The 25898-nt window shown below is 41.8% G+C and overlaps 1 protein-coding gene across 1 annotated transcript in view; it reads left to right on the top strand.

Moving 5' to 3' along the window:
• Positions 1 to 25898, top strand: part of ST8SIA4 (ST8 alpha-N-acetyl-neuraminide alpha-2,8-sialyltransferase 4) — a 228111-nt gene that overhangs the window by 27888 nt on the left and 174325 nt on the right. The window contains exon 2 of the mRNA XM_073624567.1: positions 21390 to 21512. Coding sequence (XP_073480668.1) covers positions 21390 to 21512 — 123 coding nt within the window. The remainder of the gene's footprint in view (positions 1 to 21389; positions 21513 to 25898) is intronic.

Here is a 25898-nt window from a genome sequence, read left to right as displayed (position 1 = left end):
ATATAGGAGCCTGATTTGCCCAAATGGGGATCCGCCACTGGTTTGCATTATTTTCTTGGTTTACACACATTTTAAGGCATGCTATAGGATTTTTGCTGTAATTTTTTTAAAGTACCTTTATTTTTTCTGTATATTACAAATGATGTTCAAATTGTGGTAAAAAAAATAAATCTAGCCCGCAGTATCATTACAGATCCTGTCCAACTAAATTCTGTTTAAATTTTTTATGCCAAACTACTTGCCTACTCCTGTGTAGCCTATAGCTGCACAGAAGCTGAGTTCCAGGATAAGCAAATATTAAGTCATCTGTGTTCTTACTTGAGACTGTATCCACGCTTCAGCGTTTTGAATCCCGGGCAGATTTGCCACGATTCTGCCCGCAATTTAAAAGTCCCGATGTGTGAATGACAAATCGCAGGACTCTCATTTGGGATGTCATTCATTTGAATGACACCTAAAATCGTGGTGCGAGTCTGCCGCGATTGTCGCACGATAAATTGCACTGCAATCGTGGCAACCTGCATTGCATGAAGCACGTCGCCCAATAGTAGCTCCTGAACTTTTTTTGGGCGACATACTTCATGCAATGCGGGTTGCCGCGATCGCGGCATGATTTATCGCATGACTTTAGGTGTTGTTCAAATAAATGGCATCTCAAATGTGAGTCCCGCGATTTGTCATTCACACAATGGCGCTTTCAAATTGCAAGCAGAATTGCACACGTGATTCAAAATGCTGAAGTGTGAATGCAGCCTAAAGCCTCGTACACACGATCCGATTGTTGGCCAACCGAGCGTCAGACTTTTGTCCGAAGGGCGTGTGCCAGGATTTTGTCTTGCATACTAACTGCACACAATTGTCGGCCAACAAACACGAACGTAGTGACGTACTCCGTGGAATTTCAGCTCTTGAGCGTCACCCTTTGGGCACCTTCTGCTAGTGTTGTGTTTGGTGAGCATTGATTTCGAGCATGCGTGTTTGTACTTTGGACTTTTGTATGACGGACTTGTGTACAGACGATACCAAAATCTGACAACAGACCGTTGTCTGCCGAACATTTACTAGGCTGCCATCCAACATTTGTTGGCTAAAAGTTGGACAACAGTTGTCTGAAGGAGCGTACTAACGGTCAGATTTTAGGCCAACAGTCTGTCATCACACAATTTCCAGCCAAAAATCTGATCGTGTGTACGAGGCTTTAGTCTTGGTGTGCTTTGTGTATTTCTTCCAGATCTGTGCAGTAATCCAGTGTGAAACGTTGCCTGTCTGCTGGAGTTTCCTGTAATAAAGACCAGTCACTGCTACCCTCTCTCTTTGTGCAGAGTGACTGGTCTTGTCTCCGCCCGCAGTTTTCTGCAGGCAGCCTGTAGTGGGTGGAGCCAGCTGGGCCCCTCCCACAGCTGTGCTCTTTGCACAGGCAATGTACAGTACAGTGATGAAGTCACTGCTACTTTTACATGGTAATACCTGGGTTTATAATGGTATAATGCACACAATGTACATTTATATCCTTTGTGGCTATTTAGAAATATGTTAAAGTGAAGGATTTTGTGCCTGAAGTTTTAACTTTAAGTAAACATGATACTGCACATTTACCCAAAGACGCAAGGTTTCACTTGAAGGTATGAGAAGAAATGCAGCTGTATGTAGTTAGTGAACTTCCAACCACTTGATTTGTAAAAAAATAGATAAAAAAACAATAAAAATAGGAAATCACCAGTAGATTTTGGATTTCTAAAACATAAACCAACAGGGACATATGCAAACCCAATAAACAATCCTGTTCTAAGCAGTATTATTAAAATTGTGAGTCATTATAATACACCCTTTTTCTCTAAGCGCTAGAACACAAGTATTTAAAAGCCTCCATATAATTCAATAGTGTATACTGCTAAAGATACTTCTCCCCAAACTAAAACCATTATATTCAATAAATATAAACTAAACAATACATATATATCACAATACAAATAACATTGTGCAAAGCACATGCTAATATTCTTTGGATACATGTGATAAATCCTATAAGAAAACAGGTAGGACCCTTTCACACCAGCGGACTGATCGGGTGCACCTGTCCAGTGGACCCGATCGGACCACCCATTGTTCTCTATGGAGCGGCGGACCCGCCGGCATCCGATCTGGCCTGCTAAAAACAGATGGATGGGGATACATTTGCCATCTGTCCGGCGGATCGGAATACAGTTGGATGGAAACGGACAGGCAGTCCGTTTCCATCTGATCGCCCCATAGAGAACAGCAGGCTGTGTCTGTGTCCTCTCTGCATAGCGGAGCAGACACGGAACTGTCATCTGCCTGCTCAGCAGGGATCAGCGGAGAGATCCCCCGCTGAGCAGGCGGATACACTTGATGGATTCCGCTCTGTCTGAAAGGGGCCTTATTCTTCAGAATCCAGGGGCATACCAATCATTTTATATCGGTAACTTGCTGATTGAAATGAGTGTCTCCAGAGTATTACTGGTATCACAACTCCTTCACCAGTGTCTTTCAAAAAAGCTCTTAAAGCGTTTGTTACCCCAACACTTCATATGCCTGATATGTGCCTGCTGTACCATGTGCTTGTATAAGGAAGTATCCTGCTCTCTTTGTATTGCTTCCTTTTATGTGATATCCCTGCTGTTCCTGCCAGTCCCTCTGCTTTCCTTTTAAAAACTGACCACACTAAGCAGAAAAACACAGCGTGGGCAGTACTCTAGCTATGCTGGGAACTCAGCCTACTCTCCTTCAATAATCAGACTTGTCCTGACACACACGCACTGCACAGCCATTCACTAGGAAGCTGCTGCTTCTCCTCCCCCAGCTCTTATGCACCTGAGAACAGAGGGAATGTGATCACTTATAAAAAAGGGGAAAAAGGTATTTATGATTTGTTTTATATTTATACAGAAGTGTTTTGCCTTTCATTTCTATTTTAAACTGAATGGGTTGTTTTACAAGGTGATCGTTTACAATCACTTTAATTTGAGCACAGGTTGTGAACTCGTTAATGAAAGAAGGTCTATATAAAGATGAGTGCATAATTCCAAATCCTGGAACATGTTCACCTTGAAAGTTTGCATCACACTATTGTTCTGTCATTTTAGAATGAGGAGAAACAAATTGTGATAGCTTTCAGTTATAATGTTGTTCAGGAAGTCATCTATGCCAGTGTTTCTCAATCTTTTTACAGTCAAGGCACCCTTTAAAATTTTGCACACTCTTGGGGCATTCTAAAACGTAAAAAAACTAAACTAAAAGGTTTACATAACTCACCAACATCCACACACCCATCGATAGAGGTAATTTATTCTTCCAAAGCTCACTGGAACTGACCAGTATTCCAATGTTTCTCTTTTCCCTCACTCAGCTATGACCCTAGTGCTGATGGAGAGGGGCAAGGAGGGGGTAAACATGGATGCTGTGCAGGCGCTCAACGGCTGCAAAGGTTGTAATGGTGCACAATGAAAACCTGTGGCTTTGTGTAATTTAAAGGCAGGCTTGATCCACCCACTGGCTTGTATACAATTTTGAGGCAATTGTTTGCCCTTTTGCCAAGGCACCCTTGAAGAAACCTGTAGGCACCCTAGTTGAAAAAGGCTGACCTATGCAACAAAAGATCTCTACGTAGTCTCACAGATTTAACACAACATCTAAGGCCCCTTTCACATGAGGCGGACTCCGTTTCTACAGAGCCCGCCTCGGTCCGCCGGCTCAGCGGGAGATCTGTCCGTTGATCTCCGCTGAGCCGGCGGATGACAGGTCCCTCTCTGCTCACTGAGCGGGGAGGGGCTTGTCAGGCGCCGCTGCCGCCTATGGAGGGATCGGACGAAAACAGACAGCGTGTCCGTTTTCGTCAGATCTCCCCCGATCCGATCCGCCAGCGATGGACCTGGAAGTAGGGCCATCCGTCTGCTCTTCAGCGGATCGGACCGGGTCGGATGTCAGCGGACATGTCTCCGCTGACATCCGATGCTCCATAGACTAACATGGAGCGCCCATTCAGGTCCGCCGTCAAAACTGACAGGCGGACCTGAACGGTCTGATCGTGTGAAAGGGGCCTTATATTCAGACAGCCTGATATGTACACATACTTGAGAATATTATCTTCTTTAATCCTTTAAATTGCCTTGAATGTATGCATGTATTTTACAGGACACCAGGGATGGGTCCTGGATGGGAGGTATGTGTCCCCATTGGTCTCTTGTTGGGTTCCCTCTAAGGGGGAGAACAAGAGACGATTGGTGTACTCAGGGATACTCACTTATGTAAGGTGCGGGATTCTCAGATGATTGAGAAAAGGGGAAAACATACTTGCAGTTTTCCCACATGTGTCTGGGATATCAGAGGCTCAAATGGATTTTTGGGTGGGAAATATCCTCCAACCCTGACTATGGCAACTTTAATCCTGAAAGGATTAACCCACCTGCAAGTGAGGGCTTTAAAGGACAAGAAGCAACCTGCAGTTATCCGTGAGGTGTGGTGTAGAACAGCACATAGTTATGGGAGGGCTCTGTATGGTCTGAGCACTCACAAATATGAGTACACCCTTCACATTTTTGTAAATATTTTATTATATCTTTTCATGTGACAACATTGAAGAAATGACACTTTGCAACAATGTAAAGTAGTGAGTGTACAGCTTGTATAACAATGTAAATTTGCTCTCCCCTCAAAATAACTCAACACATAGCCATTCATGTCTAAACCACTGGCAACAAAAGTTAGTACACCCCTAAGTGAAAATGTCCAAGTTGGGCCCAAAGTGTCAATATTTTGTGTGGCCACAATTATTTTCCAGCACTGCCTTAGCCCTCTTGGGCATGGAGTTCACCAGAGTTAGACAGGTTGCCACTGGAGTCCTCTTCCACTCCTCCATGACGACATCATGGAGCTGGTGGATGATCGAGACCTTGCTCTCCTCCACCTTCCGTTTGAGGATGCCCCACAGATGCTCAATAGGGTTTAGGTCTGGATCCATGCTTGGCCAGTCCATAACCTTCAGCTTCTTTAGCAAGGTAGTGGTCGTCTTGGAAGTGCATTTGGGGTCTTTATCATGTTGGAATACTGCCTTGCGGCCCCAGGGAGGGGACCATGCTCTGCTTCAGTATGTCACAGTACATATTGGCATTCGTGGTTCCCTCAATGAACTGTAGCTCCCCAGTGCTGGCAGCACTCATGCAACCGCAAACCCTGACACTCCCACCACCATGCTTGACTGTAGGCAAGACACACTTGTCTTTGACCGCCTCACTTGGTTGCCACCATACACGCTTTACACCATCTGCACCAAATAGGTTTATCTTGGTCTTCTGTATACTCTTCGTGGGCTTTCTTGTGCATCATCTTTAGAAGAGGCTTCCTTCTGGGATGACAGCCATGCAGACCAATGTGATGCAGTGTGTGGCATATTGTCTGAGCGCTGACAGGCTGGCCCCCCACCCCTTCAACCTCTGCAGCTGGCAGCACTTATACGTCTATTTCCCAAAGACAACTTCTGGATATGACGATGACCACGTGCACTCAACTTCTTTGATCGACCATGGCGAGGCCTGTTCTGAGTGGAACCTGTCCTGTTAAACCGTTGTATGGTCTTGGCAATCTTCTTATAGCCTAGCCCATCTTTATGTAGAGTAACAATTCTTTTTTTCAGATCCTCAGGGAGTTCTTTGCCATGAGGTGCCATGTTGATCTTCCAGTGACCAGTATGACAGAGTGAGAGCGATAACACCAAATTGAACACTCCTGCTCCCCATTCACACCTGAGACCTTGTAACACTAAGGAGGCACATGTCACCGCGGAGGGGAAATGGCTAATTGGGCCCAATTTGGACATTTTCACTTAGGGGTGTACTCACTTTTGTTGCTAGCGATTTAGACATTAATGGCTGTGCGTTGATTTATTTTGTGGGGAGAGCAAATTTACACTGTTATACAAGCTGTACACTCACTACTTTACATTGTAGCAAATTTCTTCAGTGTTGTCACATGAAAAGATATAATAAAATATTTACAGAAATGTAAGGAGTGTACTCACTTTTGTGAGATACTGTATATGTTAGAAGGATTTGTAGGAGGAGTCTGGGGGGGTATATATCCCTCCTCCCCTTTCAGGTTCTGCATCGGCTCGTCTTCCTGGTTGCTGGGTTACAGCTGACGTACGTTATTTCCGGGTTCACAGGGCGTTCGCATCACTTACGGTTTTTCCATTTGCAGAGCGGCAGCGTGGTCAGGTGCAGGAGTCTCATGGCAGTTCCCCTATCCTGGTGCTCACGGTTCCGGTAGGGGCGGGCGGAGGGCATTAGCGGGGGGGGGGGGATGGCGCATCGGATGCCTAAGAAAAACAAGATAAAATAAACTTTTTTCATGCATGGGCTGGGGGGGGGGGTGTGTCAGTGTCAGGGGGGTCCGCCCGCTCACAGCATGCCATCCATTCCTGGGGCAAGGCCTTGGTCTTGTTGGGGTGGTCTGGAGAGAGGGGAGGGGGACAGAGATGCCAACTGATCTGTTGCTAGAGGTCCGGGGGTGGGGAGACGCATGCTGTCCAGGTCTAGGCGCACCTTGTGGTTATGGATCGCCGGAGGGCTGCAGACCCACAGGTCATCTCTCTGCATAAGTTATGAATCTGATTGCCAGATGTCTTCAGGCTCCGCTGTCAAAGTCATTTCATGTGATTTCCGTTATATAATTTCTGTTATATCATTTCTGTCACAGCATTTTTGTCATATCATTTCTGTCATGTTGGTGTAGCATCTGGTGTCATCGGTAGTCCTGAGGGTTGTGAGGACTTCTGCTCGGTTCTTCAGGGCCTCACCATTTTTTGGGGGATGCAGGCCGCAGTTCCTTTCACCAGGAGAAGTTGTGATGGGAATTAGAGCTGCATGATTCTGGCTAAAATGAGAATCACAATTTTTTTGCTTAGAATAAAGATCATGATTTTCTCACAATTCTTGCAGCTAACACCATCTTTCACAGTACACAAAAATAAAAAGAAAAATTGGGCTAACTTTACTGTTTCGTTTTTTTAAAATTCATTGAAGTGTATTTAAAAAAAAAAAATGTGTGACATAAAATATTGCAATAACCATTATTTTATTCTCTAGGGTCTCTGCTAAATATAAATATATATATATATATATATATATATATATATATATATATATATATATAATGTTTGGGGGTTCCAAATAATTTTCTAGCAAAAAATACCGATTTTAACTTTGTAAGAAACAGGTGTCAGAAAAAGGTTTAGACTTTAAGTGGTTAAACTTCCCTCATGTCAGACCGAAGTTCATTCCTTTATTTTAAGAATGAAAAGTTACAATGTTTATAGTTTTCTACCAGCTTGGACAATGTTGTGAAAAACTTGGCAGGCTGCCTGTTTTTTTTCTTTTGACAGCTGAGTGAGCAGAGAACTCTCTACATTTGTTACATGAATGAATCGGAAATTCTGCATAGGGATCGTGAGGGGGGTTGAATCGAGATCACGATTTTTTAACGATTATTCGTGCAGCTCTAATGGGAATAAAGCACATCAAGCTATGTGCAGAAAGATCACAAGGTTTATAAGCTGCTTAGAAGGTTTCACTTTCATTTTTACTGCTTGCCCTTCCTCCTCAAACTTAGAATGGGGTACAGATGCATTTCTCTTCAAACAATCATACAGTTTGTAGTGTACATAGATCTGCAAAACAATGAGATAAAGGAATATTCCTGAACTTTGTTTTCTCTCATGGTTACTGTGAAATTGTGTGAATGCATCAATGCAGTGCATGTTATCTCAGCTTGCAGAGCTTGGATTCATTGAATGAGTTTATCAAAAATGTAAATATTGCACAATATACAGCCTCATGCTACATAACTAAGCTCCATTTCATGCTGAATAAACACAATTATTAATGTATCTTAAATAGAAATCTAACTTCAGATGTATTAAAATAAATTTGATAAAAACCAAAAAATCTGATTTAAAGAAAAAAAAATCTGATTTAAATAAAAATACAAAAAAATCCCATTTTTTTAAATTAAAAATAAATAAATAAATAATCGATTTCTATGCACCCTGCACTAATCGTACAAAATCCCTGACAAAATCCCTTTGTGCAAGTGTACAAAGTGTGCAAGTGTAATGCCCCGTACACACGGTCGGATTTTCCAATGGAAAATGTCCGATCGGAGCTTGTCGGAAATTCTGACCATGTGTGGGCTCCATCGGACATTTTCCATCGGATTTTCCGACACACAAAGTTGGAGAGCAGGAGATAAAATTTTCCGACAACAAAATCCGTTGTCGGAATTTCCGATCGTGTGTACACAAATCCGACGGACAAAGTGCCACGCATGCTCAGAATAAATAAAAAGATGAAAGCTATTGGCCACTGTCCCGTTTATAGTCCCGACGTACGTGTTTTACGTCACCGCGCTCAGAACGATCGGATTTTCCGACAACTTTGTGTGACCGTGTGTATGCAAGACAAGTTTGAGCCAACATCCGTCGGAAAAAATCCTAGGATTTTGTTGTCGGAATGTCCGAACAAAGTCCGACCGTGTGTACGCCCTATTAGAATTTATGCTTGTTTGAAGCCAATGGGTAATCACACCAAATATTGATTTGAAGTTTTTCTTCTGTTTGCTCACTTTGTTTCATTTTGCAAATTGATAAATTTGATAAAAATAAACAATAAAAATATATATTTTTGAATACATTCTCACTTTACAGTAATTCTTCACACCTGCCTAAAACTTTTGCACAGTACTGTGTATATATATAGCATTCTGCAGGGAGGGGTGGCAAATTGGAGAAAGGTTTATGAATCTGGAGCAAAGCTAAGATTAATGGTGTGGGTTAACAGCATTTCACCATTTCCGCCACACGTAACCACAGGATTCAGATATGAAATTCAGATTCACCTATGTCCTGTCAAATCTGGGACGGTTGGTAAGGATGGTAGACCTGAACTAAATACAAAGACAAAATGTATATATGTGATCAGCTTGACCTGATAAAGTATTTGTACTTCCTTCAAAATCTTGTGATCTTGACATCCCTACACAGTCTGTGACCTATTTGCAGATTTCCATGTGGTTAAATAATACTGCTTGGTCAGAGATACACCGCAGCTTGTGAATTGGCTATGAAGTAATGTCAGCACTTTAATGAGGTTATCCCTAAGCTCTCTTCCTCCTGTAAGCATGTTGTGACAAACCCAACCAGGACAGGATGTTTTGGGGGGGACTGCACGGTGGTGGCCTCTAGCCTACTGACTATGGTCTCTGGCTTTTTTTTGTATAATCTTTATTTATGAACAAAGACAAAACGTAACATTGATATTGCCCCCAAAAAACATATCAATAACTAACCAGTCCAAGTAGGTAGCGACTATGGGCCCTGGCTTTTAAGGGAACACTACTCTTTGGGAGGTGTGTGCCTGCGGGACTCTTGGAATGGTCTTGTTTTAAATTCAAGTCCATGTTTCCCAAAAACACACAGACTCTTGGAACTGGAGGACCCAGATACATATTTGGGGCCTCCATGCCCAAACCAGCAATGACTGCTTTAGACTGCGATCCTGTGTTAATATCATCAGCTCCAAGCAACCTGATTCTGGGGTCTCCTGATATATATTTTTTAAGCTGTTATTTGTTAAGTGTCTTTGTCCCATTGTGTGCCTCCTAGGTGTGCATTCCTATTGTTAATTGAGTCACTTATTGTTTCTGTTTGTCTGATCATCTATTGGAGATGTGATTAATATTGTGACCACTGTACCTTGTTATCGAACCATTGTGGGATGTTATGTGTTTATGCTTTGTATATCCAGGGTTGTAGGCTGGGTGCTGAACAATCTGGACACCTAGGTTTAAGTAAACACATGCAGCGCTAAAATAAATAGTAAAGGTGTGCATTTACTTCTAAGACATGTATAGCATCATCATATATCGTGAATGAGTAACAAAATGTTAAATGGGTAACTTAAATCCTATGCTGATATGGGCAATGTGTGCAGTCAGTGGGCATTATACAAATAAATAAAAAAATATATAAAAAAACACAAAAGAGTCCAGTGATGTGTAATGAACCATGTAATTGTCCACAGACACTGAAGGTTCATGGGCATATGGGGTGCCACATCTGCGCATAAGGCAGAGGCTGGAGCAAACTATATATAAGGAGGCACTGGACACACAGATCTTCTAAAATTCCAACTTAAAGCTGCAAACGACAGGAATGAATATCCTTACCAGAGGGGATGGACACAGTCACCATACGGTGGAGTGTCATACAGGCTTGAGGGATCAAACGGTAGGATGATGGTCCGAAACATGTCGGGTTGCTAAAGCCTCCAGATGCTCTGTTACCACGCGATTTTATTTTGATCACGTTTTATCCATTTAAGTACGCTGTTTAGCACTTTTTGGCTTTTTAATAAAAGCATTTTTTACCGGACTCATGCCCTATGTGGAGATTTTTGTTCCTTCCTTCCTCCATGAATGGGACCCTTTTGAGTTCTAGCTGGTTCCCTCTGCATACTCATTCCTTCTGAGAGAGGTATTCCGATTGGTCGTGGACTCACACACTATCGAACAGCTCCGGTCGCTCCGGATGGGACTCCCCGCCAGGACTTCTCCAGCCTGACATCCCTGGGACCGTTTGATCCCTCAAGCCTGTATGACACTCCACCGTATGGTGACTGTGTCCATCCCCTCTGGTAAGGATATTCACTCCTGTCGTTTGCAGCTTTAAGTTGGAATTTTAGAAGATCTGTGTGTCCAGTGCCTCCTTATATATAGTTTGCTCCAGCCTCTGCCTTATGCGCAGATGTGGCACCCCATATGCCCATGAACCTTCAGTGTCTGTGGACAATTACATGGTTCATTACACATCACTGGACTCTTTTGTGTTTTTTTATATATTTTTTTATTTATTTGTATAATGCCCACTGACTGCACACATTGCCCATATTGGCATAGGATTTAAGTTACCCATTTAACATTTTGTTACTCATTCACGATATATGATGATGCTATACATGTCTTAGATGTAAATGCACACCTTTATTATTTATTTTAGCGTTACATGTGTTTAGTATCCATCCATTTTGACACTGTTAACCACATTGTTACATGCTGGCAGCTACTACTTGCACTACTTTTTTGTAATAGCGCAATTATTCATTGGTTTTATTTACCTAGGTTTAAGTGACTAGTTTTAATTAGTTCATGTTGATTAGATCACTGTCAGTTATTAGTTGCTAGATGTGTATTAGCATACTGTGTATGTGTATGTCGTCTGTTCCTTAGCTATGTTAATTATATTCCTGTTTACAGTTTGTATGGTTAGGTTAATGTGATCAATCTCTTATCTGATCTTGCATGATACAGTATATATATTCTGTGTGAATTTACAATAAAGAGTTTGAGTTCCAGTTTGCATCTAAGCTAGTGTTGCCTAGTCTTGGGTGCTCAGCTATAATATCTGGTTCCTAGGTCCAGACTGGAGAAAGTTATACATCTTAATGGAAGCACCCAAGCTGGGTGCTGGACTGTTCCATCACACATGTGTTGAAACAAACAGCTTTGTGCAAAGCAGAATACACCTAATAGGCTCTGTATGATGAGTCCACCTTTATTTACTTCCTGCAATTCAGGGTCTGCCTCTTGGAGCATGTAACAGAGCACATCATCTGAGGGGGTAGGCATGGGTGGTGTAGCGTTTGCAGGATGCATTGTTGGGGCCAGGGTTACGTCACCAGTGTCTCTCCCAACCATGAAATAGAAAAACAGTGATTTTGAGTAAAAACAAAAAATGTTTGTTTAACTAATGAACGTAAGATGATTTCACATCATGCAGAGCTGTATGCTGTTATGGGATTTTTAGTGAAAGAGGGAAAAGGTCCACTTTAATTAGAACAGTCAGGTAGCCATTTAAATGATTACATTCATTTTGTGTTTCTGGTTTAGGAGATCAGCTAATCTGCAGATTAACAGCCTGGCCGGCCAAAATTGTTAACATGTCCTAGTTTGAGATTTAATGAGCTCCACCATGAGAAGTCTTTGATTAGACCACAGTTCTTCCATTTCCCCTCTGTATTATTGTAAAGGTTATCAAGATTTTTATTTGTTTCAAGTAGCAGAGACTGTGCTTATGAAGCAACTTCCTCTAAGGCAGTTGTGTAGCTGTGTTCTCTCATACATCTGAAACCACTGTGTGTATTAGTCATTCTGACACAACATAGGCCATGTAGTTTTTACTGGCTTTGATCTTTTATCATGTTCACCTGAGAGCAAGCACCTATTTTTAAGCTTTAAGTGTATGTCTTTACAGTAAAGAATTTTATATAACTTAAAAGAATTCTTAAAAAAACATAGCTAATATTTTTTCAGTATATATATATATATATATATATATATATTATTAAACTTTGGAAAATCTTGTGCAATATAAATATACTAGGTAGCCACTAGAATCAAACGTGGGCATCCCTTGAAATCAAGGAGAAAGAAAGCGAGGAAAAGACAAGTTTTATAATTCAGTTAGCCACTTTTCTTTTTTATGTAAAAAAAACCCCAAAAAACCTATATTGACAAACAGCCCTGCAAAACTGGCTGGAATGATGTGTGACTTTTAAAATGAAATGGATTTTAAAATTAGTTGAATTGTACATTTGGTGTTTCACTTTTATGAACTGTCAGTCATTTTTTTTTCAATAAATATGCTGCTTAACGGGTTCACCCCCAGGCCAGGGATAAAAAAAAAAAAAATCCTCCTACATAGGTTTTACTTATTGCAGTCTTCTCCTCTCTACACTCCATCAAAAGTGCAGATCGTGTAACAAATCTTTCTTCATCTGTCAGCAGCACAGATGAGGGGGCGGAGAAAACCTATGTAGGAGGATTTTTTTTTTATCCCTGTGTATCATCTGACGCTGTTCACTTCACTGGGTATATGTGAGGGCTTACAGCCACTTATGAATTTATAGTACATGCGTTCACCCGATATTAGCCCCATGGTGTGATTTGGACAGGGCACCAAGGACGCCAATAATGCTGCATATAGATATAATTAGATAACCATTGAGTATTTATACGACGCTATATCATGCCAGAATCTGTTTTTCTTACGGTTCTGTCCTAGGGGAATTACCCAGGTCCAAAGAAAAGGCCTGACACACCCCAAGGATCAAATCAACATCAAAATACCAGGCAAGCAAAAAGAGATCAAATTAGCCCAGGAGTCAATGCTGCAATCTAGCCTCAATTTAATACAAAGCTGCCCAGTATATCCAGGTGTCCAGCCAACAAGTATTTCTCAAGTATTTCTGTTTCTGTGGTGCCTAAAAAATACCATCCATTTTAATATTTTATTTTTTTGCTTTTTATTTAGGGATTTGGCACCTCTTATTTATATAAGCATGTATTGACTATATTTATCTATTCTGAACAAGCAGGGAAAGCACATTAGAGCAAGCCCACGTCCACCTCTCTAGCTATAGCCATAATTGAGAAAGTTATCTTTAAAAGTTCACATCAAAAGCACTAATTTCTTAGTCCTTTTCCTATTGCTTTCTATAGAACCAGAAATTTGGCAGCCTGGCAGCAATTATTATTATTATTATTATACAGGATTTATATAGCGCTAACAGTTTGCACAGTTCTTTACAACATGAGGGCAGACAGAACAGTTACAATACAATTCAATACAGGAGGAATCAGAGGTCCCTGCTTGTTAGAGCTTACAATCTAGAAGGGAGGGTCAATTGATACAAAAGGTAATAACTGTGGGGGATGATCTCAGCGAGACAATAAAAGTACAGTTGTTATGTAGGGGCAGAATAGGCTTCTCTGAGGAGAAGGGGTTTCAAGGATCGTCTAAAAGCAAAAAACAGAGTAGGAGATAGACAGATTGAGGTAGGGCATTCCAGAGGGTGGGAAAGGCTCGGGAAAAGCCCTGAAGACGTACATGGGAGGAGGTGATAAGGGAACTAGAGAGCATGAGGTCTTGGGAGGAACGTAGAGATCAATTTGGTTGGTATTTTGAGACTAGGTTAGTGATGTAGCTGGGGGCCGAGTTGTGGATGGCATTGTAAGTTGTTGTTAGTATTTTGAATTGAATTTGTGGGGTGAGCATAAGCCAGTGGAGGGATTGACAGAGAGGAGTAGCAGATAGTGAATGGCTGGTAAGGTTTATGAGTCTGGCAGCAGCATTCGAAACTAGAAACCAGCTAAAACCCAACTTAGAGTCTTTGCTGCGATTTTTGAGGACCTTTGAGAATTAATTACTTTTTCCAGCCAGCAGTCGGCTTTCTTGTAAAATCAATCCTAGTGGCTAATTAGGTCCCCCCTTCCCGCCTTCAACGGCTATTCCAGACTCTACTGTCCCACCAGGAGAACCGAGTGTGCAGCCGCCAGTTCTACCGGATGACCATAGAGCTTATTGGGAACCGGAGTGGCCCTGATCTTCTCCATGGTCCGGGAAACTCTATGGTCCAATTGTAAACAAACCATTATTGGTATACCGATCTTGGCACACTGGTTCACTTTATAAGCAGGCACTTGGAGATGCTTGATACTGCCTTTGTTAGTGAGAAAAAACTATTTTGTGAGCCTCTCTGACCATAATTTCTCCCTGGTAAAGAGCTATACGTGTTTCAAATCCTAAAATTATTCATGAAACCAGTCTCTGTCATGGACTGGTGTGTCCAGAATTGTGTGGACTGTAATAGAGTGAACCAAACAGGTGTAAAGTGAAAATAATATAATTTATTATAAGAAAAGTAAATAAACAAAAGTAAACGCACCTCCAATATGAAAAACTGTGACTAACCAGCAACCAACCCCAGTCAATAAATAACTGCCTAAACCAAAAGTATATACAGGAGTAAGGTGCAATCATAATCGTAAACAAGCCAGGGTCATACACAGGAGATCAAGCAGATGGGCTAGGAACAAGACGGGACAGGGAGAGGGTAACAGGAGACAGGGGGAGCAGGCAGAAGGGATCAGGCTGCAGGGCAGGGGTCTAGGAATGGATACAGGGACACAGGATAGCAGGATTACAGGATACAGGATCACAGGCTAGCGAACACAGGTCAGGACACAAGGAACAATACCAAGGCAATGAGTGCAAGCATCTGTCGAGTATAAGTATACCTCCTGCAATCAGTCTCAGTTGATGCCTGATTGCAGGAGATGATGTCGGCTCCAGACTGCTGGGAGACACCCGCAGCAGGTGAAACCTTTCCTGACAGTCCCATTGATTTTCAAGTCATATGGTGGTATGTGGTTATTTTTTGATAGTGTTCCTTTATTCACATCAGATCAAAAAGATAATGATCAGACACAGTGTCTCCATGGGAATTTAAATGCTTATTGTTATGTATTGAATAGTGCAATCTTTTTTATGGTCTGCAGATATAAATATAATAGTGAACAAATGTTTATTGAAAATTATTGCAATTTGAGTTGTAAATAGGAAGGTAATTTTGGTTATCAGTCCCGCCCCTCATGCCAGGGTGCTAGGTGTAATCCTGGACTCTGACCTGTCCTTTCAGCCTCAAATCCAATTACTGTCCAAATCCTGCAGATTTCAGCTCTGTAACATCTCCAAAATACGCCCCTTTTTAACCGTTGAAGGCACCAAGCAACTTATTCACTCCCTTGTTATCTCTCGCCTTGACTATTGTAACTCCCTCCTCATTGGCCTACCTCTACACAAGCTATCCCCTCTTCAGTCTATCATGAATGCTGCTGCCAGACTCATCCACCTTACCAACCGTTCAGTGTCTGGCACCCCTCTCTGCCAATCCCTCCACTGACTTCCCTATTATAAGCACCTTTTTTCTTTATCAGCAAAATGCTGAAATCACCATTTTCACATGATATGCATCTCTACCATTTACAACTCTGCCCCCAGCTACATCGCCAATCTTGTCTCCAAATATCACCCAAAACCATCCTCTCTGCTCCTCCAAAGACCTCCTGCTCTCTAGCTCCCTTGTCTCTTCCTCCCATGCTCGTCTCCAGGACTTTTCCAAAGCCTCTCCAACCCTCTGGAACTTATTACCCCAATCTGTCCCAATCTGTCCGGTTATCTCCTACTCTGTCCACTTTTAGGCGATCCCTGAAAACTCATCTCTTCATTGAAGCCTATTCTGCCTTCAGCTAAGAACCAAATCTTCTACTTCCCTTATTAGTTCATCCCTCACAGTTACCATCTTTTGTTACACCGGCCCCTACCTATTAGATTGTAAGCTCGCAGGAGCAGGGCCCTCCTAACCCTCTTGTATTGAATTGTATTGTTGCTGCATTGCCCCCTTTATATTGTAAAGCGCTGCGCAAACTGTTGGAGCTATATAAATCCTGTATAATAATAATTCAGTAAACAAGAGCCTTTTCACTTCCATCTGCCAGGACACACTTAAAGTGGATGTAAACCCAATGTCATCCTTTCTAAACTACTGCCATAGGGGTTATCTATAAGGATATACATGCCTCCTGCATGTATCTTTACCTGTCAAATGTCTCCCCTCTGTCTGTTATTAGACCCGAAAAACTGCAGATTCTGTGGGTGGGTCTGTTGTCTGGAGCTCGGTGGGTGGAGTTGTGATGTCAGTAGACTCCCCGCCCACCTCTACACTCCCCTTGTCAATATGCATTTTCTCCTGTGTATTTCTTACACTGAACTTCTGCTCTGATCTCTAACATCCAGTGAAAAGACAGGAAAGTAACCACATGACTTCAGCATGCCAAATCATGCTGAGGCTTGGAACAGCCAATCCTTGCAGAGCTGCTGAAGAAAGGAGTGGAGGTGAGAATTAAAAAATAATGCATGTCTTAGGTTAGTGCACGAGATATGTAAATCACCTGTCACTCACAGCAAGGGGGAGGATTTGACAAAGTTTTTCTCTGTCAAGTTTTATCTCACTGAACAATAAAAGAGGATTGCTCAGAGCTGAATTAACTCTTTGTGGCAAGACTGGGCTCAAATGATAGGAAATCTTATACTCTACATTATGATATAAAAAAAAAAAAAATTCGGGTTTACATCCACTTTAAGTACCTGGAAGATCTCACTTTTTTATTGTGGCAGGTGACCATATAAAGACTTAGTAAACTAGTGTGGTGCCTTATAAAATGCATCATTGCACACTGATGGGGATTCGTTCCCCATCCATCTAGCGGATCAGACCAGGTGGCCGTCAGGTCTAAACAGATAGGCGGTATGTTTATATCCAGCTGCCCATAGTGGAGAGCTGGCTGTGTCTGTGTCCATTCTGCATAAGCGGAACGGACAAGGACAAGCCATCTGCCTGCTCAACAGAGATCAGTGAACAGATTCCCCGCTGAGCAGGTGGACTCCTGGCAAAGTCCGCCCCATGTGAAAGGGGCCTTACTCTCACTAATACCAAAGCTAAATTTGCAGCAGACTTGCAGAAAGTTTGCAAAGAAAGCTGATCTGGAGTCATGCAATGTGGAGTTGCTGCAATTGTGCAACAAACTTGTGAAGCCTGGCAAGACTAGCAATAGCTTGGCAAGTCATGTTCAAACTTGCAGCACAGTTACTTGCTATCTGGGGTGTCAATAAAAATCTGACAGGTGTTCTAAACCCTTAGTGCCGGTTCACACAGGGGCGGCACGACTTGCAGGTCGCCTCAGCGAGGCGACCTGCAAACGACTTCCGAGGCGACTTGCAAAACGACTTCTGTACAGAAGTCTATGTAAGTCGCCCCAAGTCGCCCCCAAAGTAGTACAGGAACCTTTTTCTAAGTCGGAGCGACTTGCGTCGCTCCTATTAGAACGGTTCCGTAGCACAGAACGGGAGGCGACTTGTCAGGCGACTAGGTCGCCTGACAAGTCGCCCCTATGTGAACCGGCACTTATCATTCTATCCAAAAAAAAAAAAAAGTTTTGATAAACTTTATTCTCTTAAAAAAAAAAAAAAGAATGGGCCTGGACAAACTTATTAGTAAGTGATTACAACTGGCAAAGGAAGACTAAGTAGTGCAACCTTTAATTTGTAAATTACCCCAGAGGTTGTCTGACATTTGAGGGAAGCCCTGCATTAGAAAACTGAGAGTGCCTAATCTTCCCTGCTTGAGGAAAAAACAGTAAACCTTGTGTTTTAGTCTGTCATTAAGATTACTATTGAATAAATGGAACATGGGGATCCTTTCTATAACTCTATGCTACAGGCCTACTGCTAGCATTGTAATAAGTGTCACATAATTTAGGGGGTGATCAGAGTCATATACTGTGAGCCCACTCATGCAAGAATTTTAATTGAAAGATTATATCCTGTTCGTACTGTTGTTAATGTTAACACTCGAGTGCAAAAGACTATATTTCTGTCACAATATAGTATGATTCTGATAACAGATGTTATACCACTGATGCAGAGAAAGTATTTAAAGCAGCAGTTGCTGGTTTTGTATTAAAAAAAAAAATAGCTCCTTCAGTAGCTGTTCAATAATAAAGAAAATGGAGAATCTACTTCCGTGTCAGTTGTTGGTCACCCTTACATAGATCATCTATATTTCTTTCCACTTTCAGTACTCACTAGGTATGAGCTGAAAGGTTTTGACAAAGTGGATTTTGCCGCGTTACTTCACTAGAAGTGGAAACTTTCAATTTCACTCATTCACTCATTAACTGCTTAGGTGTGCATGGAAAAAAAATATGTGGTGTTTCTTTTAGATATAGGTTTTCTTTTTGGGGGGTGGGGATGGGAGTATATAGGATAGTTTTGTTTAGCGTTTTGTATTTGTTTTTGTTTTTTTACTTTTTATGTGTATTCAGTTATTTATGTACTTTCAATTTTACTTAAAATTTTGCCTTTTTTTACTTTCTATTAAAACAAAAGTAAAGTAATGAGGTTAAGAAAGGGCCATTTTTGTCACAAGAACAGATCCAGAATAGTTTAAAAAAGCTTCCGTAACCCTCAGGAGCCATTTAAAAACTGATGCATCCTTTAACATAACCAAAAAACTCCTTAAAGTGGAACTCTACCCAAAAGAGGAATTTCCACTTTAAAGCAAACCTTCAGTCATTTTTTTCATCTTTCCGTCTATTAAATCCTCTGCCCTTGTCGTTTGGATAGTAAAACATTTTTTTTCTGCCAGTAAATATCTTATACAGCCCACTTCCTGTTTCTTGTCTGGTAAAAAGCCTAGGCATATGACATCATGCACAGCTTTCGCACTCACTCTCGTGAGAGTTTGCCAGGAATGTAGGGGGATGAGTTATAAGAGGGCCAATGGGAGCTGCAGGGCTGCAGAGCTGGAGGTGTGTCTGTGTAAATCCAGGAAGTGAACAGGCAGCAGCTTCAGCTGCCCACAGTTAAAATGGATGCAGCCAGACTCAGTGGAGGGAGATTTCTGCAGCATATTTGGCAAGTACAGAATCACAGTATATATAAGATAATATGCAAAGTGGTTGGAGGGAAGCTTCAGAATGGCAAAGATGTTTTTATTACAAATTATGTGAGCAGACTGCAGTTCCTCTTTAAGGCCTCATGCACACAGGGCAATTTTCCTGCTGCTTTTCGGAGCATTAGGCGTTTTTTCCTCACAGCTTTAAACGCCTCTCCATGCACATATAGGCTTTTAGGAGCTTTTAGCGGCATAGGCATTTTTCAAGCTATAAAAATACCCCAGGGCCAGCATGTTCTGGAGCAGTATCGTTACAGCTGTAACCCCTCGCCCCCTGTACCACAGTCTTCTGGGACACCTCACAGGTCTCATGCATGTGCCCACAGTTCAGGTGCTGACGCAGAGGACTGCAGATGGTCCCCGGCACCCCCTCAGGTGAGCACAGATCTGGATTTTGTAACTTTTTTTTGCAGCTTTTGTAGCTGCTGACCTTTAATTTTCAGAAAACTGACTGGGGCTCCTCTTTAGATTAACCTTCCTATTGACTCCTATGCATTGAAAATGGAAAATATTTTTCCTAAACCAGCTGATTTTACATACATTTCAAGGAAATGATAACTGTCTTACCCATGCAGTCTGATGCCCCGTACACACGGTCGGACTTTGTTCGGACATTCCGACAACAAAATCCTAGGATTTTTTCCGACGGATGTTGGCTCAAACTTGTCTTGCATACACACGGTCACACAAAGTTGTCGGAAAATCCAATCGTTCTAAACGTGGTGACATAAAACACGTACGTCGAGACTATAAACGGGGCAGTGGCCAATAGCTTTCATCTCTTTATTTATTCTGAGCATGCGTGGCACTTTGTCCGTCGGATTTGTGTACACACGATTGGAATTTCCGACAACGGATTTTGTTGTCGGAAAATTTTATAGCCTGCTCTCAAACTTTGTGTGTCAGAACATCCGATGGAAAATATGTGATGGAGCCTACACACGGTCGGAATTTCCGACAACAAGGTCCTATCACACATTTTCCGTCGGAAAATCTGACCGTGTGTACGGGGCATATGAGAGAATGGCTGGGTAGAGAAACATGACCCCTGACCATTCAACCATAGAGAATTTCCCACATTTCGTCCTTCTCAGCCACCCAAAATGTTCTTTCAGTTTTGCGGATGTAATCAGTTTTTTGTCCCATCAACGTTTTTTATTTATTAGAAATGCCAGAAAATACCATCTCTATACCTGGGTTCCTAGCGCCTTCCCTAAGTCATGGCAGAGAATAGCTGCATCCTGCTGTTTTTTTCCTTTATTTTATATCATGTAGAGTGCAGGTACAGGAATGAGAGGGCAAAAGAAAAAAAAATGGCTGACCTGTTTAATTCACTAACTTCCATTCATGTCAGAAATATAATTTTGCGATTGGCTGGCTCTTTAAAAAACCCACCTCCCTACTGCCGTTTTAGAAACACTGTTTGATTTATAGTTCTGTTTACTAAACAGTTGAGTCACTGTGAGAAAAATACAGTATGTAAACTAAGCCTCTCTACGGACATAATAGCCATTATCACTGAGATCAGACAACAGTCTAGTGTCTTTGGTGTTCATGAAAACTTCACATAATGGAAGTGCATGAGGGGCAGCTGAAGAAAATTGCACGATTCCATCAACACAGACAAGGTTGACAGGGGAATTAGCAATTGTCTCCTCCCAGCGGGGGGTGGGGGTTGTGGGGCGCAGGTGGGGGAAGCCGTCTCTGCTGGGAGAAGATAGTGATTATTGCCAGCGGCTATAGCAGCTATCGATAATCGCAAGAGAATCCAGCAGGCTGGTTGTACCCAAGTTGATCGATCGATCAACTTGGGTACAACCAGCCTGCACATTAACGGTTCCAAATCTTGGCCGTTTCAGCATGATTTGAACCGTTTATGGCCAGCCTAAGCCATGCCTTAATTGCAATCTCATGCAAAAACAATATTTTTGGACAATTGAACTAATTTGTTTGTGTCTGTCATTTCAGAGATGGTGATCTTACCCTAAGCAGACTGATCGTAAACAGCTCTGAAAAAATCTTAAGAAAAGAAGTCTTTCCTCATTCTGGAGCAGGCTGGAAGATCAATTCTTCACTGGCTCTGGAGATACGGTGAGTCCCGCAACCTGCAACCTTACGCAACCTTACCACTGTTTTATGTTGATGCAACCATCCCTTCTAATGTAATGAAAATGTGTGTAAAAAGAGAGTAAACTTGCCTTGGCAAAAATTTGAATTTTTTTTTTTTTTACCCTATTGCTAGATGTTGCTTTTTATGGAGCACAACTTTGCAAACACATTGATTTTGGTGTCAATCTTTTTTATTAAGATTTGGAATAACAAGAAAAAATATAGTTGAGTAGCACAATTTAGTACACAATAGAACTGTCATCATAGGGAATATACCATGAAGGAAATAGGTGACTTTGCAAACACATTGATAACTATTTTGTACATGCATAATCCAAGAGAATGTATCCTACTTTACCTAGCTTTCAGGAAACCATTGTCCGCTGCTCAAACAATACGTTTTTATCTTCGCGAGTTAATCTTTCCTTCATTATAAGTGATTGGTAGCACATTTAAGGCCTCCAGCAGTGCTAATTTAATACCTAATACAGGGCAGGATCTACTTGCTGAAGCCATAGGGGTCCTCATCAGGCTGGCTCAAAGAGGATGTTGTCTTGAGGCACATGCCCATTCAGCTTGCACACGGTCCCTGGCATTATATACGATACAAGATCATCAGCTTGTTGGAAGCTGTGCAGTGCCCTGAATGAACTGCGGAGTGACAAAGGCTGAATCATTTGGATGTGGCAGGCCATGACCTGCCTGATGCCAGAGTGAATACGTAGCTCAGAAGAGAAATCCCTAGTGAATTATTTAAGGACCCTAACTTCAAAATAAATTGTAAAAGTACCCAAAACGTCCTTTTCTTTTAAATGATGTAATTTAATCCAGCTGATCTAAACTCAGTTTTGAAAGACACAGGAGGAGGAGAGATATATATTAGTATTAGAGATTGCAGTAATCGGTGATATATAGTAGTATTAGAGATTGCAGTAATTGATGATATATATTAGTATTAGAGATTGCAGTAATCGGTGATATATAGTAGTATTAGAGATTGCAGTAATTGATGATATATAGTAGTATTAGAGATTGCAGTAATCGGTGATATATAGTAGTATTAGAGATTGCAGTAATCTCTGATATATAGTAGTATTAGAGATTGCAGTAATCGGTGATATATAGTAGTATTAGAAAATGCAATAATTGATGATATAGAGTAGTATTAGAGATGGCAGTAGTCGGTAATAAGTGATATATACAGTACACTGTAAGGATATTTGCTCTGCAAAACAATGAAGAATTACACAAAAAGGTACTATGTTGTCATCTAGTCTTTTTGGGTAAAGCGAAAGGGGAAGAGGTACTTTTGGTGCTGTGGTGTCACTAAGTAGCTGAAATGCTGCCATTGTATAGCAGTGGCAGTTTTACAACCCATAGGAACTGGTACCCAGATTAGGACAGAGATGCTTGCTATATCCAGAAAGCTTGCTGCATTGCAATAATGTAAAAAGCACAGTGATTAGAGCTAATGATTGCTACAGATTTAAAAAAGGAGAAGTATGGATTTGTTTTTTTTTTTTTGGAATCATACTCGCCTAGGTGGATGCCGCATCGGAACGATGTCCCCCGCTGGCTCTAAGACTGAGAACCAAGTGATCAAACACTGCTGATTGCTCCGGGAGCAGAGAGCTGGTGACTGTCAGCCACTGGCTCTCTGCTCTACCCCCACCCACCCCCCGTACACTGGAGTGCTAAACTGTGGAGGGAGCAGCATATGTGGGCTCAGGCTTTTAGCAGCTCGCTGCCGGTCCAGGCATGTGGGCGGATCCCAACTTTATTATCTTTCCCAAGTCTGAACCGACTCTGTGACATCAGCCAACAGTAGGCTTCAGCCTGCTGTCTGCTGAAAAATGGGTCACAGGTGTACAGAACGAACTGCACTCCTGTGATCCACAGGAGAAGTACAGCCAAAGGAGCTTTGGCTGTACTTCTCCTTTAAAAAAATACTTCCACTTTACCAAGCTAAATGGAACTGAACAATAGGTAACAATCTGTAAAAAAATGAGACACCTTCCTAACAAAAAGCCGATATAATAGGACTGGCCCAAGTCAGATGCCAGAAGTCAGCTTTTAAACTCTTATGCCGCGTACACACGAGCAGACTTTATGGCAGACTTGGTCCGGAGGACCGGAGTCCATTGGATAATTCAATCATGTTTGGGCTCCAGCGGACTTTTTTTCCCGAAAAGTTCGACGGACCTAGAAATGAAACACGTTTCAAATCTTTCTGACGGACTCGAGTCCGGTCGAAAAGTCCGCTCGTCTGTATGCTAGTCTGACAGACAAAAACAAACGCTAGGGCAGCTATTGGCTACTGGCTATCAACTTCCTTGTTTTAGTCCGGTCATATGTCATCACGTACGAATCCTTCGGACTTTGGTTCATCGTGTGTAGGCAAGTCCGTTCATTCGGAAAGTCCGTCGAAAAGTCCGCCAGACCTAGTCCGTCGAAAAGTCCGCCCGTGTGTACGCGGCATAACATTTGTGACATTATTTGAGGGATAGATAGTTAATCCTTTATAGTGTAGTGATGAGTAAGGTTGATAGTGTAATGAATTTAATTAGACATTTATTAGCCACTGGGAAAGCAATATGATAGGAATTATGGCAGTGTCCCAGGGTTCCCATGTAAGTCTAACAAACTGATTTTAAGATGTGACATTAAAGGAAGAATGCCACTTGTGAACTATGTATTAGCGCATTGGCAAGTCATGAGAAATACCTCTTAGTGTTCTGGAAATATTTTATGGAGTATCAAGTTTTAAAAGGTGATTTATAGTGAAATAACTGCGGAACACCAATGTCAAAATGATATGTAATCGAGCAGATTTTAAGAAGTCTATTAGGTTATTACATTTGACATATTGTGCCAGAGGGAACTTAGAAGAAGATAAGTGATCCAGGGGAAGGAAAAATACGTTTTTGTAGCTGGCCTGCCAGATAAAGGATAGAGTTCTGGTAATACTAGCCCAGCTAGGGTACATAGCAGTATGTTTAGTTTACCTTTTTAGCCCCAGATGACCAATGATATATTACTTTGTAGTACTTTAATAAAGGCTTTAGGTATAAGGGTCAAGGTGTGCTGAAGTGTATACAGAGGCTTAGATAGCAATATCATTTTAATTAAGTTTATCCTGCCTATTGCATTACCAGGAAGGTTTTACCAAGCATGAAATCTTGTTTAACAAAAGCCATAAGCAATAATATATTAAGGAAGTGAAATACAAACGGGGATTGTGTTATTAAAATACATAAATATTTTAAACAGACGATTGTGCAGAAAGGTGAATGTACGAGGTTAGAAATAGTGCAGATTTACCAGTGGCTAAACAATACTGGACTGATTTTTGCCAGTTCATACACAGTTTGGAAATATGGTAAAATTGATTAATCAGGACTGTTGTGTATCAAAGTGAGAGTCTTGAATAAAGTGCATGTGTTCATCAGAATAGAATTTTAATTTCATCTAGTCAGCCAGTTGCAGACCTAAAGGTACCAAGTTGGGTCCAATTTTAAAGTGGTTCTAAACTCTAGACGTTTTTTACATTAATGCAGGGTTTCTCAACTAGGGTTCTATGGAACCCTTCTGCTCCTCCAGAGTGTGCTAAGGGCTCCTTGAGCAATTAGCAGTTTATGACTATCGGATAAGTTCCCACCGACACCACTGATCTTTTTAGCTATCTGTAGGGGGATAATTCACCCCAATGACCACAAGTGTAAGGAGCTTTCTTTCGACTGACCATCACACTAATGTAACATGACTTGTAGATAGAGTCATTTTTAGCAGGGGTTCCCTGAAATCGGAAAGTTATTTCAAGGGTTCCCTTGTGTTGAAAAGATTGGGAAAGGCTGCTTTAATATATTTCCTGCATAAAGGTAAGAAACTCCCCACTAACTGTTGTTCCCCCCTCCCAACCCTAAACACTTAACTGACAACTCTCACCGCTTAAGCCCCATCCTGGCATTAGCCCTGCTCTGCTCTCTTCTTGGTCTCACAGACTGCACAGAGACACTGAGGGCAGTGGAAGCCACAGGCTACTGCTGCTGTCAGTCAAACTCCTGCGAGGGGGTGTGGCTTGCCAGCAAAGCATGTGTCTATAGACGCACACAGCCTGGTTTAGGAGAGTGCCAGCACAGGTGCCTCCTTAGCACACAGCCTGCTAAGGGGGTACTCAGAAGAAGAAGGAGCAGACTGTGCTGGCAGACGACCGCCAAAGAGGAGGTAATAACACTGAAAAAAGCAGGTAAGTATAACATCACGAATATCACTTTAATTTCAAAAACTGCAATTGCAAAGACAAATACATTCAAGGATAGGGTACACCCCATATTGCTTATCTGTGCAGATAAAAGGAATATGAATTTA

This window comes from Aquarana catesbeiana, linkage group LG01 (genome assembly GCF_042186555.1).
Source record: "Aquarana catesbeiana isolate 2022-GZ linkage group LG01, ASM4218655v1, whole genome shotgun sequence".
NCBI lineage: Eukaryota > Metazoa > Chordata > Amphibia > Anura > Ranidae > Aquarana > Aquarana catesbeiana.
Note: the sequence above shows the minus strand (reverse complement) of the source record. Positions and strands in the feature narration are given on the sequence as shown.